General features: G+C 59.8%; 1 protein-coding gene across 2 annotated transcripts in view; it reads left to right on the top strand.

Moving 5' to 3' along the window:
* MINDY4 (MINDY lysine 48 deubiquitinase 4) overlaps positions 1–13,250 on the top strand; it is a 95,302-nt gene extending 82,052 nt beyond the window's left edge. Inside the window, exons 15-18 of one of the 2 annotated variants that reach the window (XM_024563105.3) lie at positions 1,584–1,745; positions 7,075–7,255; positions 7,867–7,945; positions 12,416–13,250. In XM_024563105.3, the coding sequence (XP_024418873.2) occupies positions 1,584–1,745; positions 7,075–7,255; positions 7,867–7,945; positions 12,416–12,464 (471 nt within the window). In that variant the 3' untranslated portion in view covers positions 12,465–13,250. Of the gene's footprint in view, positions 1–1,583; positions 1,746–7,074; positions 7,256–7,866; positions 7,946–12,415 lie in introns of those variants that run through there. The other variant, XM_045197397.2, reaches the window with a different exon arrangement.
* The last annotated feature ends 1,175 nt before the right edge of the window (positions 13,251–14,425 follow it).

Below are 14,425 nucleotides of genomic sequence, written 5' to 3'. Positions count from 1 at the left end.
AGGACGGAAGGTGAGGCACACCCCGGATGGGGAGCAGGAGCCTGCTCTTTCCCCTCGAACACCAGCTGGGAAAAGTCCACCCCGCTGGATGAAGGCCTTTTAGCAGCCACTGCCCCCCGGGGGCAGTATCTCTGAGCTGCCACTTCCCAGAACCCCCTCACCTCCTCTGTGAAGGCACAGCGAGGCCTCTGACGTCTCCCTGTGCAGCCGGAGCAGAACCCCTTTCACTGGCACTGGAGCAGGGGTCTCGGTGGCAGAGGGAGTTAGAAACCGGGCGTTGCTCACGCAATCCAGGGGAAACACTTCTGTGAACCCTGCCCTCCGGAGGAAGGGCTGGGATGGCCGTTCCCACGCCAGGCCCGAGATCTCTGTGGGCCTCACACATGCGCCAGGCCTGGCTGGACGTAGGTTAGAGTCCTTCCTGCCTGCCCAAGCTCCAGGTCTCAGCTTTCTCAGACTTTCCTTGGCAGTCAGCCGGCACTTAGCAGTCACCTTTCTCTTGAATCTTTGGCCAGCTAGGTGGTACCTTGAGGGTAACCAGTAAGTGGGGAGGGAAGGGGCATAGGACTGGGAGCCAGAACCCATGGATGGAAGCCCGGCTCTGTCCCTAACCAGCTGTGTGGCTTGGGCAAGTCCTTTCCCATATGCAAGCCTCAGTTTCCCCATTCCTAACAGGAGGTTAGACCCCTAAGATGCTTTGCAGGAGGAAAGGCCCTTCCAGTCACCCCGATGCACCATCTCCTATCTTGGGGGTCAGCAGTCTTGTTGGCCTGTCGGCATGAGGCAGAAGCCACGTGGTCCCTGAACCCTGACCCCATGCAACCGACAAGGGCAGACACAGAGATGGGACCCAGACAGGGGCTTCCCTGCCGCAGCTGCCCTCTGCTCCCCTGCCCCTCCCGAAGACCCACCACCCCCTGCGAGATCGGAACGAGGCCCGGGACTGAGTTATGGGCACCGCTGTCTGTCTGTTTCCTGGCGTTGCTAATGGGCTCTGGTTATGTAAATGTCTCTGGTTATGTAAGATGTTATCACCGAGGGAAGCTGGGTGAAGGGTACACAGGAATTCTCTGTACTATTCTTACAACTGCTTTTAAGTCTAAAATTATTTCAAAATAAAATAGGTTATTAAAGAAATTACCCTCCTTCAAGACCCACCCAAATGTCACTTCTCTACAAGTTGCCTGGACCAGTCATGTGGTCCCGTGTCCGTCTGGGCCCAGAGTGCCCTGCGCCCCGGTTTTGGAGCCCTGGCCACATTCTATGCTGTGAAGGCACATCCCTGAGCCCCCACTGTGACCCTGACGGCCAAGGTCAGGGCCGTTCTTTCCCCCCAGCAGGACCCCCACCCCGCCAAGGCCTGGAGCACGCTGTGTCGAACACTCTCGAGTAAAGCTGGATGAGTGCCCAGAGCGGCCTTGGTGTGGAGGGTCGGCAGCTTTCCCTGAGGGCTTGTGGGTCCCTGAAGTCAAAGCCCCTCTGATTGTGGTCTCCCCCCCTCCCCGCTTTCCTTCCTTCTCCTGCCTTTCCCCCTCGCTCCCCAGCTCGCCTTGACCAGCCTCTCCCATCTGTCTCATCAACAGGAGCTGGTCAATCTGCTCCTGACCGGGAGAGCCGTGTCCAACGTTTTCAACGATGTGGTGGAGCTGGACGCTGGGGACGGGAACGTCACGCTGCTCAAAGGCATTGCCGCCCGCAGCGACGTTGGCTTCCTGTCTCTCTTTGAGCACTACGACGTGTGCCAGGTAGCAGGGGCACAGGGGTCCGGACTGACGGGGGGGCTGTGGAGGGAGAGCCGGTGCGAATCCGGGTCCAGTCTCCCTCACGGGGGTGGGTGGGTGAGGGGGGAGGTGGGGTTTGGGAAGAAGTGTGGCTTCGCTGCCCTCGGGTGCCGGGCTTCAGATTCACACCCGGAGCCAGCTGGTACCATGCTCTGGGAAAGGCTATTTGAAAGAGACTTCCAGGGGCTTATGGTGGGATTGCAGGTCAGAGTGTGGCTTCCTCTATTGTGTGTGTGGGGGGGCAGGTGTGTGTGTGTGTGTGTGTGTGGTGGGGGTATCTTCTCCCGGGACAGGGCACCTGGAGTTACAGGCCTTGTGTTAGTGTCCTATGGCTACTATGGCAAAACCCTATCAGCTGGTGGCTGAAAACAACAGAAATGCATTATCTCACACTTCTGGAGCACAGGCTCTCCTAGCAGAAGTCCAAAGTCAAGGTGTTGTCAAGGCCAAGCTCCCTCGGAACCTGCAGGAAGAAGCCTTCCTCGTCTCTTCTAGCTTTTGGTGTTTGTCAGCCATCCTTGGCGCTCCTCTGCTTCCTGCCGCGTCACCCCAGTCCCTGCCTCCATTGTCCTGTGGCCGCCTTCTCCCTCTGTGTCTTGTCCTCTTCTCCTAAGGATGTCAGTCATGTCGGATTCAGAGCCCACTCCACTCCACTAACCTCATCCTAACTACTGTGTCTGGAACAACTCAAATATGGTCGCATTCTGACGTTCTGGAGGCCAGGACGCCAACCCATCTTTTTGGGAGACAGTTCCACCCATACCAGGCCTCCCTCAGTCTATTTGCTAGCGGATCAGTCCCTCCACTGCCTCTCTCACTGCAGCCAGGTTCTCGGCAGGGTGGGGCCCCGGGGAAAGCTGGACAGGGGACAGTGTGACTGTGCCTCTGGGCGGCCTGGGCAGGGGAGCGCCGGGGCCTGTGGCTGCCCTGCATAGTTCTCAGAGCGTCTGGACGAGGCCGCATTCACTGTGTATCCCCAGAACCAGGGACGCAGTGACACAAGGGGATGCTCAGAGTGCTAGGCAGCTGGTTTGGCAGAGTGGTTGGAACCCAGCATTGGAAGCTAGGGCTCAGGTTCATCGTGCCCGTCCCACATGATCCCACGTTCGGGCATGCTGTCTCATTGCTCGTGGGCCACGTGGTGTGGGCCACCCCCAGGTGTCCTCTCTGGGTGACCCCCACCCCCATGGACAGGAAGCAGACTCGGGGCTTCCAAACACTTGAGTGGAAAAGAATGATAACGGCTCCTTCCCAGGTCTGCTGATGTTGGAAGAAGCCCAGGAATGTGGCCACGTGGCCTGTGAGAAGCACCAGGGCCCCGAGCACCAGACCCTGGGTGGGCTCTGGAAACATGCAGCTCGGATTCCACAGGCTAAGAGGGTAACCTTGGCGGTGCTCACGGAATCCCCGGCCTAGGGCTGTGAGCCCTAGTTCCATTCCTGCGCTGAGGGCGTTGGCCGACAAGTCAACTGTTTCCTTAGGTCTGAGGAGGGCGACTGATGAGAATATCAGTCGGTGGGTTGGGGGCAGGGAGGGCCATCCTTCCCTTGGAGTGAAATGCTGGTTGAGGAAATTCAGGCCCCACAAAGATGGGAACCCTCAGACCTACACAGCCCCCCCACCTGTGTGGCGTGCTTGGCTGAAGACTGGGAGGCAGTTCGACCCCGCACAGCAGGACGGCATCTGCACCTCTGCTTTGGCACTGTGGGGCCTTCCCCAGCCATCTGTGACCCTGCCGGTCTGGCCTTGCCCATCGGACTCCCCCTCACTCCCACCACCCCAGGGCTTGGCAGTGAGGGGTGGACGGAAATGCACGCTGCAGCTGGAAGGCCACCTCCTTGTGGTGGCCACGGTGACAGGGGACTGACAGGCCTGGGAGGGACCGCATGGGACAGGGAGTTTAACTTCGGTGCTTCTCCCCTGCCTGAAAGGGGTGTCTGTTGCCATCTCCCTGAAGGGATCCCAGCAAAGACGGAGCTGGGTTCACTGCAAGCTCCACCTTCCTCCATGTGTCCCCACCCCACACACGGCACTGTCCGCCCAGTCACCCAGACCAGGAGCACGTCCAGTCCTTCAGCGGGCCACAGGGCTCCCACCCTACGTTGTCTCTTGGGTCTGTTTCCCCCAGTCTGAGTCACCAGCGTCGCTGGGCTGGGCACCTGTGACAGCCCAGCTGGTCTGGGGCTCCCGTCCCACCACCCTCGTGTCCCGTCTCTGCAGTGTGATCTTTTAGAGAGTGGGTCCGGTCACATCATTCCTCTGCCCAACACCCTCAGTGATTGTCCAGGTCTCTGAGACTGTTACCGGCTGTTTACGGGTGAATTGTGTGACCCCCCCCAAATCGATATGTTGAAGACCTAGCTCCCTGTGCCTGGGGATGTGCCTGTGTTTGGAGAGAGGGCCCTTAAAGAAGCGATTAAGTTACAGTGAGGCCGTAGGCTGAGCTCTGCTCCACTGTGGCTAGTGCTGTCGTCAGAGAGTAGACTGGGACACAGATACACATGAAGAGAAGACTGCGTGAAGACCTGGGGGGAGATGGCTGCCGCCCACAAGCCACGCAGAGAGGCCTCAGGAGAAACCGGACCCGCTGACACCTTGATCTGGGACTTCCAGCCTCCAGAACTGAGAGACACACGTGTCTGCTGTCGGAGCTACCCGGTCTGTGGAAGCCCGGTCAGGGCAGCCCTAGCATGCGGCCGCAGTTCTGCAGGTCCAGCACTTCCCAGGACCTGCAAGGCCCTGCGAGACCTGTCCCTGTTGCCCCTTCCATCACCTTGTGGCTTAGATGTCACTTCCTACGGGAGGCCTTTCCTAACCTCATCACTGTCTAAACAGGGCTCTGCACTCGTGGCCCCTGCCCACCTATCATCTCACACCAGAGAATCTTACTTCTTTCCTCTGTAGGCCTCTTTCTGCTCTAAGTATCACATTTCATTGCTTTTGAGGTGCAAACTTTCCCCATCTTTGAACGTTCCAGAGACCTTGATGCAGCACTGTGGTCCACGGCAGTCAGCCTCGAATGGCCAGCTCACGTTCTTTCTTAGCCGTAGAAAGAAATGATGGCAACTCTGATGGCATCTTAGATTCAGTGGAAGGCGGTGGAAATGTGTCCATAGGATTATTTGATTACTGCCTGCTTTCCCCACTCCCCTGGTAGGCGCCATAGGACAAGGCTGTTCCTACGCCCTTCACTGCCGCATCCCCGCGGCCTGGCGTGGTGCCTGGGACCAGAGGACAGGCCCTGCTGATGCACTGTGACCCTGCCCGCAATCACCTGTGGACCCTTTTCCATTAGGGCTGCACCCCCCCACCTCTCAAAGATGTGACACCCCTCTTTAAAAAGTAGTCCTTGGTCATGCTGCGCGGTGGTCACCCACCAGCAGAAAGCCTCCACGGTGGAGGAAACGCACCCCTGCCGCCCCCTCCTTGCCCCAGGCCTTTGGTCAGCTACCCCAGAATCCAAGGAAGGAAACTTCATCTTTGGAAAATGTCACCCACTTGGAAGAGGCTCCTGAATGAGAAAGCTCATTTATAAACTCCCTGGACAGCTTTTTTCGCCTTTACTCTTCTGACCGCTGTATAAATGGCAAGCTGCCTTTTTGTCCCTCTGCTGGAAAATTCAGGGTGGCCGGCTGGCCATGCAGACGCCTGCCTCTGGGTGGCTGCGCGGCTCCTTTTCCTGCCGTGAATGAGCCCTGGGTCCCCAGCCTTCGGGGCTCCCTCTTCGAGGTGACACCCCTGCCAGAAAAGCCTCTTTGGAGCCTGGAGCAGAAGCCAAGTTGGCGGTGGGGTTCAGGCACGTCCAGCCACGTCCTCTAAGACACCTAATTCCCATATCCCACTGAGGAGCGGGCTCTGCAGTCACGTCTGAATGTCACACGGGGCTGGAGTGAGGGCCAGGTGGGGACTGGGCGCTTGGACAAAGAGAAAAGGGACAGACACCATGTAAAGGTCGCCCTCCTGCTCTCCGGAGGCAGCAGCTGTTTAGAGCAAGCCGTGCACCAGGGACCAGGCCCAGGGCACTCTGCGCAGCCCCTTGCCCCAGCCCAGAGCCGCTCCCAGCGGGCTCCGAGGGCCTGAGGAGGGCCACGCTTCTGTGACAGGCCCTGGAGAAAGTATGCCCTTCTCCCCACTGGAAAAATAATTCCCATTCTTTCCTTAATCCACAGGCTGTGGCTGTAAATACCTGAGCAAGCAAACATCTCCCAGGGCTGGTGGGGATTTAGGACAGAGTCAGTTGGCCCAGTCCCTGGCCTGTAGTGCTGATAAACCTGGGCCCAGGTGGGTGGGGAAGGCGCAAGGGTGTCACAGGTGACAGAGAGGGTGGGCCGAGGGGCGGGGTGGCCAGGCGCTGAACCCCCTCAGCAGTGAGAGCAGAAGGGCCCTCTACCAGGGACGTTGGAGGGAGCGCCTCACTAGAGGAAAGTCCCAGCTCCCATCCCCCCACCCTGCTCGCCTTCCCTAGTGCCTTACTGTTCCCTGAATGTCTCTGGACATTGGTCCATGGCGTCACCACTGCCTGCTCACCCACAGGCTGTCCCTCCCCCCTCCCTGTGGCTCCAAGTCCCACTCATCTTCTAGGTAAAGTCCTGCCTGGTTCCTGATGCACCTCACTCACAAGTACCCTCATTCATCGAATGTTTGCTTTTGTAGACTATGCCCCTGCTTGGCGCTAAGGGCACAGCCCAGCGTGCGAGAGGCGGGCAGACATGTCCTCATGAGTCAGTGGTGCGTGTGCCGGAGGAGGGGGTAGCCAGAACCTCCCAGGCGGGGGGCTCAAGTTGGCGATTGGTGCGCCCTGGTTGGGTGGTTTGGATGATGCTGGAGCCTGCGGGGGCCATGAGGAGTGCCAGCCCTCTAGACCGTGCCCCGCGGATGCACAGGTGTGGGCGCTCGCCATGCTGGGGTCGTGTGAGGACTAGTGAGAGGGACCGTGGGCTGCGGGGTGGGCAGGGCAGGGTGGGGGAGACCTGTTCTGGAGGTTGTTCATTGTCCGGGCAGGACAGGCTGGGCATGAAGGACCTTGGGTGGCCGGCTGGCAGCCCTGTGTGCTGGGTGGAGATGGGCTTCCAGACTGAGCATCTCCGCTGGGCTGTCTGTGAGGCAGAGGCCCTGCGAGCCCCAGGCTGAGCCACCAGGGACAGCTCTGGGAGACAGGCTGTGTCTGTGAGCAGCACGAGGGAACCTCAGCATCACACACAGGTCATGATCCCCAACCGGGCCCCTGAGGTCAGCTGGCCTTGGGCTTGGCCAGGAAGTGCTCAGGCATCCCTGCCCTCTTCCCCCCACCCAGGTCGGATGCTTCCTGAAGACCCCAAGGTTCCCCATCTGGGTGGTGTGCAGCGAGAGCCACTTCAGCATCCTCTTCAGCCTGCAGCCGGAGCTCCTGCGAGACTGGAGGACTGAGAGGCTTTTCGACCTGTACTACTACGACGGCCTGGCCAACCAGCAGGAGCAGATCCGGCTGACTGTCGGTGAGCCACCTTCCCACCCCATCCCTCGAAGCCTCGGGGAGCGTCCAGGCCGGTTGGGGAAACGGGCCCAGCACACCTGCACACGGCCGTCAGAGAGCAGTGCAGACACCCGCACACAGCCGTCAGAGAGCAGTGCAGACACCCGCACACGGCTGTCAGCAGTGCAGACTCGCTGAGTGTCAAGACTGGGGGTCAGTGGGCGAGTATCAGGGTCCTCCTGCCCCAGGGAGCCAGCACTGGGCTGAGAAGCTGTTGGCACCACGGTGTGTGGAGAGCCTGAGAACATGCATTAGCCTGGAATACCACACCAACAAGTTTAGGGTTTATTCTCCGGGCAGTAGGGAGCCCTGGGAGGTTCTGGAGCAGCGGAGCGATGGGATCAGATGTCTTTTTACATAGAATTATTCTGGTAGCTGAGGAGGGGGGCAGGAGGGTGGGGTGGAGACTGGAGGTGGGAGGCCAGTGAGGAGGGTGCTGTGGTGTCTGGGTGAGAACCGAGGGGCAGGAACAAGGGTGGCCCATAGGGCGAGAGGAGGAGCAGGTGCCAGAAAAGGTGGGTCCCAGGAGGTGGGTGCTCAGTGGGACCGCACATGCCTCTGTTGCCCCCCCAGACACCACCCAGACTATCCCTGAGGACAGAGACAGCGACCTCGACCTCATCCCACCCCTGGAGCTCTGCATCAGGACCAAGTGAGTCAGGGCCCCCCAGCGCTAGCTGAGGAACCTCACCTGGGTGGCTGGGAGTGTGGAAGTGTGGGCTGCAGGGGGAAGATGCCCCAATTCAGAGGGGGTGGGGCCCCTGCAGACTGGAAAGACACAGTGCTTGGGGCTCATTTATATGAAGTATTTCATGATCACCCAAGTGGAAAAGTATGTGATTCGTGGGGGGAGAGCTTCTGAAGATGTCCCTGAGCTGGGGGCTGGGGGTGAGTGGGGGTGCCCTTGAGACCCTTGCTTGCTCAGGGCAGCAGCCACCCAGTGTGGGGAGTGTTGTTAGGTTCAGAGGCGGAAGGAATAGTAAGGTTACCTGGGGGGTAGGTGTGGGGGTCTTAAGCAGGGCCAGAAGGTGGTCAGGACTGGCCCACCCAAACTGTAGCTGGGGGTGGTTTCCTGTAGCAGCAGCACCTTCTGCTTTGGGGAGGAGCGGCCGTGGTCATTCTGCTACTGGGCGGAGGCACCCCCTCACCTCAGGTTGGGGGAGGGGGACCTGGCTCCTCTAAGCCAGCCCCTCGCAGTATTTATGGGGAGGTTGACATTCAGTTCATGGTGGGGGTTGCCCAGTCCCCCGGGTGGGGGAGTCAGGGCTCACATTCCCCTGAGTTCTCCAGAGGGGCCCCAGACGGTCGGAGGTGGTGGGCTTGGAGCTGTGGGGAGTTCCCAGGCTCCAGCAGGCCCTTCACTGAGCCTTGGGGCGGTGACTTGGAGGCCTCTGGGTGTGGTGGGAGGGGAAGGCCGGGGAGGGAGGGGCCTGTACTCCAGTGCCTTCTCTGAGGGAAGCAGTGGAACTTGCAGGTGTAGGCACAATGAGCGCGGGTTCTGGAGCCAGGCTGCCTGGGTGTGAATCCTGGCCTTTCCCTGCTGGCTGAGAGCCACTGGACTTCACCTCCGCAGACCTCGCTTGGTCCTCTGTGAAACGCGGGTAATGGCAGTGCCTGGCTCCCAGTGTGCTGCAGCTGCCAGGACGCTACCAAGCGCTCTGCAGGCAGCTCTCCTTACTATTGTCTCAGCCACTCAAGAGTCAGTGGAACATCAGGCGAACCTCTGTTTTCTAGTTTGTGAAGTGATCAGGGTTGGGGCGGAGGGATGGGGTGATGGCTGAGGCCTTGCACCTCTGAGATCCAGGGGACTTGCCCAGAACCTGGGGGTGCTGCCCACTCGTAGGCAGGCAGGCCCTTGGATGGAGCTGCACAGAGAAAGAAGATGCCACATGTGCAGGGAGAGGACATGGGCCATGTTGAGACTTCCCCACTGGGCCTCATCCGTTCACCCATCTGCACACCTGCCCACCCCCCTGGGCCCAGGATGAAGCCTTCCTGTGGGGTCACGGGCCGGCGTTTCTTTCGTCAGGAGGGTTACAGGCACGTGCAGGCCGCTTTCCTTTCATGTACAAAGGGACACTCATTCAGAGTGATGAGAGAAGGTCAAGCAGTGGGGAAAGGAGGTGACAACGGCCTTGGCACCTTCTGTGCAGGACAGGGTGGGAGGCCACAGGCCATCCTTCCTGCAGGTGCGCTTGTAGAGCGGGGCTCTGGATCACACCCTGGGCATGGGCTCCGCCCACCTCCGGACCCCTGGGGCCCTCTCTGGAGGCATGTTTGTCTCTGCAGCCCCCCTGGGGGTGGCCTACCACTCGAACCTCTCCAGCTGCCACACCTGCAGGGGTTCCTCTTTCCATAGGAAAGCGTCTGCTGCTGGACCCACGAGCACCTCCAGGGGCCCAGGGATGGACTTCCTGGGCTCAGCCCTGATGGCAAGTGCTTGAAAATGACTTGGGGTCCCGCTCCGACAGGGATCTCAGTCTGGACACATCCGAATGTGACTGTGGGCCTGGAGCACCTCTTCCTCTTCTGGGAGCTGTCCCCTCTCCAGGCCCTCCCCCCGCCCCACCACAGCCATGTGCCAGGAAATGAACAGTGATGGGATGAGGGAGGCTGCTGCATCAGGGCTCGGGCGCGGCCTGGGGCAGGTGGTCCACTTTGCCCCTGCCCCCGACCCTGCTCACTGTCGGGCGAGGAGCTTGGGCTAAGCTGAACCTGGCATTTCCTCTGACAGTGCCTCCTGCTCCTGCCACAGAGGGGACATCTTATCTGTGCAGCCCCCAGGGTTAGGAACACCCGGACTGGGGGCCCTGGTTGGCACAGACCCCACCCGGCTTCTAGTGGCTGAGGGATTGATGGTCTAGTACACCGGGGTCTGGTTGCAGCACCCCATCGAGAAGGTTTGCCCTGGAGCATGGTCTCGGGCTTTAGTGGGCACCCTCTGGAGGGTGTGCTAAAACTCAGGTCCCGGGGCTCACTCACCCCCAGGGGCTCTGGTCGAGTATGTTTACTGTGGGCCTGAGAATGTGCATTTCTGAGGAGTTCCCAGGTGCTGCTGGGGATACTGTTCCCGGCCCACACTTTGCGGACCACACCACCAGGGCCTGAACAGGGCAGCGCCTCGCCCTCCTGGCTGCCTTGTGAGATCAGTTCCCAGTGGAGGTGCCGACCCTCCCTGCCTGGCACATCGGGTGCATCTGGCCCGCTGCAACACACGGCCCCGCTGGCCACCTGTCCCCGCCCTCCAGGTGCCAGTGCTCCATCCTCCACTAGGACTTTCCTGGGACTCGATGCCTACCTGCTCCACCGCCCCCATCTCTTGCCCCGCCGTGAGGATCCACCTGTGAAACTTTCCCAGTGTTACTGCCGTCGTTCCCGGAAAAGTGGAGTGGGTGGAGTGGGACCTCTGGGTGTCCCCCCATCTGTCTCCATCAGATAACATCCCGAGGTAATGGGAACCAGAGGGCCCAGCCTCCCGGAATCCTGTTCCAGGGGTTGGATTACAAAGGCTTCAGCATGTTGTTTTCATCCCAGATTCCCAAACAGTTCAAAGGGAGAAACTTGGGAAAGTGAACTTCAAGGTCAGTGAGGACCCTCTGGACATGGGCCCTGCTTTTTGAGGGACACTTCCTGTTGCCGTGGGAAGCCCCTGCCCTGACGGGAAGGGGGTACGTATGGAGCTCAGGTCACCTCTGAGGTCAGTCAGGGCTCACCAAGCAGGATGGGCCTGTGGGCAGGCGGGTTCCCCCATCACTTCCACCCTGTGGAACCCCGGACTGAACCCTGTAGAAGAAACAGGATAAGATTTAGTTCTTGCTCTCAGAGAGCTCCCAGTCAAATGGAAGTCAAGTTCAGAATCAACTCTGCTCTGGTCCAGGGAGAGACGCACTGTCCACCCTCAAACCCAGCTCTGTTGCCCCATAAGAACCCCTGGCGCTCACCCTGACCCAGCGCGGAGCACACCACACACCAGGCCACCTGGCATCTTGCTCGGACCCACAGGAGGGCCCTTGCTCACCACCAGGCATGGCCCTTCTCTACAGACAGTGCTCTCCTGAGTGCAGGTCTGTGTCCAGGCCTCACCTCTAGTCACAAGCAGTGCGGGGCCTGGAACCTAGGCTCCAGCTGTCCCAGCCCAGTGGAAGGTCACTCAGCAGACATTGTGACTTCCCGCCACCTGGCTCTGTTACCATGGCGACATTGCATAAGACCAGACTTCGGGTTTTACCTTCAGAGAAAAGCATCCTAAGTTGAATGATCCCTGGGTTCCATGCCGGGCTGTCTCTACTGTCTGGTGTGACGCACTTGTCCGCCTCAGAGAGTCTCTTGTGTCAGGAGTGTGAGGCCTGTCCCTCACCCCCCTCTTCCCACTGTTCTCTAACCGTCTCAGCAAAACCCGGCTCACTGGGGGTCATTGCCCCACAAGGCACACACAGTGACAGCTCTCAGCCTTCCAGCCTGGCGAGAGTGGGAGAAAATGAGGCAGATGTCAGCAGTCCAGAAAAAAGAGGAGAGCCTTGCAACCGGGGCCTGGGGCTGCAGGCTCAGACAAAAAATTGAAAATGTAATTTCAGCTGCAAACATTGCCTTCCAGGGCCGCTCCCCTGCCTGTCCCCCACCCACCTGAGGGTCACCCATGGTGGCAGGGTTCCCTGGGTGCTCCCACTGCCCCAACTGCCCTCCTCTGATCCCTGGCCCCGCAGCACTCGCGCACACCTGCCCCAGGTGTTCCTTGTACCTGGATGGGCTCCGTGACACAGGTGCCCACTGGGCACCCCAGAAAGTGGCTGGGTTCAGATATGCGTAGACCCCTCACATGAGCTGAGGGCCCCATACTGCCGGGCACAAAGGGGGTCCCCAGTGGACACTTGTGGCAGGAAGCGATGAATGAATGACCTGCCCCTCCATCACTCTCCGGGGCCTTGGGTGCATTTGTGTTTTGTAAGGGCCTGGGATGTAGGCCTGTATGTGAGTGTGGAGGAGCCGGGGGTGGGACGGGGGGGGGGTGGGGCCTGACTCCTCCAAGACCACAAGACAAGCAGTTCAGGTGAGTGAGGGCACGAGATGGCTCCTGTGCGGGCCCTGAAGCTCTGACCCTCTTTTTCTGTCCCTCTGCTTGTAGGTGGAAGGGGGCATCCGTGAACTGGAACGGCTCAGACCCCATCCTGTGAGGCTTCATTCGGGCAGCTGTGTCCTATGTCTCCACCGCCTGTCCTAGGGGTGACAGCTGGGCTGTAGGCCTCAGGGACGAGTCTATTGGAAGGGTGTCACCCCTACCTGGGCCAGCACTGCTGCAGAAGCCTCCAGAGCCACCCTGCCCCTTCTATGAAGGGCCTGCCCAGGACCGTGATGAGGGCCCGGGTGCTGCCACCGTGTGGCCCCCTCCCAGCCGAGCTGTGACTGCTGAGGACAGGATGGAGGCTGGCTGCTGGGGCCACTGCTGCCTTTCGCCTGTGTCCCTCCCACGCTCCCTGCTGGGCTGTCCCCTTGCCAAGCCTATGAACCCTCCAGGACACTGGGCCCTCGTCATTCCTAGTAGCTGGCTTTCCATAAAGCAGGAGAGAAACCCATGGCGAGAGCCAAGACTCACTTGCTTTGGTGTCACAGAGAAAGCACCAGGTCTGCGTGGCTTGTGGCTCAATTGGGAACAGTTCTGGGTGGAGGGGCCCCAGAGCCCTGGTGACCTATGGGCTACATTGTCCTCTACCAGGGTCCCTGCAGGCAAGTGATGGCCTCTGGCTTGGTGGGGCTCCTGGCTGGACTTCTAGCTCAGTGGACTGCTACTGGTCACACCCAGGTCTAAGGTGCCAGGTGTCACAAGCAGTGCTGACCCATCTTGGGCAGACCTGGATTCCTGGGGCTCCTAGAGGATAGTCTTGTGGACCTGCAGGCTAGGCTGGGCCTGGCCAAGTGGGTATGGGCCAAAGAACCTTCTCGGGAGAGGCGTCGTGGCCACAGCGGGCAGTAGAATGGGGGTGGGCAGAGGGACGGGTGGGGTCCCCCGTGTGTCTGCAGTGGGGCATGTTCAGGAGCTGGCTGAGGATGGGGGTGGGTAGTGTGTGGGGACCCTCAGGTTCCAGAGCCGGGATGGAACAGTGGGCCTGGGATAAAGAGTCACTCAGAGGGAAAGCTACAGGTGAAGTCGCCTTCTTTCCGTCAATTTAGATCCTGCTCATTTCAGAAAGGAATGGGAGGAAGCGTGGAAATGCACCCGGAGGCTGGTTAAAAACATCAGAGAGAGAATGGTGTCAGAACCCAACACCAGGACTGAGGGAGGGAGCCCAGAGGCAGAGCCCTGGCCTCTGGCAACCTGTCCCGCAGCTGTCCGTGTGAGAGCCATAGGCAGCAGTGTGGCAGAGCCCACAGGAGTGCCACTCCATGCCGTCCCTGCTGTGCCCGCCGAGCGCTAGGGCCCGGGCTCTGAGCTGCGCCTGCAGAGGCAGGTCTTTACACAGGGGGGCCGAACTCAAGATCCTTGCTGGCCCAGGGTGGTGAACACCGGGTGGTAGATGGTCCCCAGCATCTGAATGGCCCCTCGGGCTCAGGACGTAGGCGGCTCAGGGGCTGCATTTACTCTGCAGTACTACCAGAAAGGAGACCCTTCCTCTAAGTGCAAGGCACACAGGGGGCACAGTTGGCCTCTGGTGGTGCCCATCAAAGAGCTTGTTTTGTGCTCTCGTGGGCTGTGCATGAGCTGCTGCCGACTGCCGGTCTTTGGCCAGGCAGGGCGGAGCCCGGAGGGAAGTGAGAGGGCAGGGAGCACTTTGTCCAGGCTGTGCGGAGGCCCCAGCGGGGCCGGCTGTGTAAACTCCAGTGACCATTCACAGCAGGCGTCCCGCAGAACTGCTTCCTATATGTCCCCGAAATGTTTATGCATTTGTTTTCCTTGGCCAGGGACAGCCCGCTCCAGCTGAGTGACCAGCGAGGAAGGTGGTTTCCTTGCAGCAGCCTTGTTTGTCAGCCTGGAAGGAAAGCTATCTTTTCAATGAAACTCACTTAACCTCTTGACCAGGTCCGATTGGCAGGACTGGAGAAATCAAAATATTCCCGAAGTTGTTTGAAAAGGTCAGTTCTGACAAATTAGAAAAGCACTTTTCTGGAAGCCAAGACACAGGTACACATGCAGTTCGAT

Source organism: Desmodus rotundus, chromosome 6 (genome assembly GCF_022682495.2).
Source record: "Desmodus rotundus isolate HL8 chromosome 6, HLdesRot8A.1, whole genome shotgun sequence".
Classification (NCBI taxonomy): Eukaryota; Metazoa; Chordata; class Mammalia; order Chiroptera; family Phyllostomidae; genus Desmodus; species Desmodus rotundus.
This window is presented reverse-complemented; position numbering and strand designations above follow the sequence as displayed.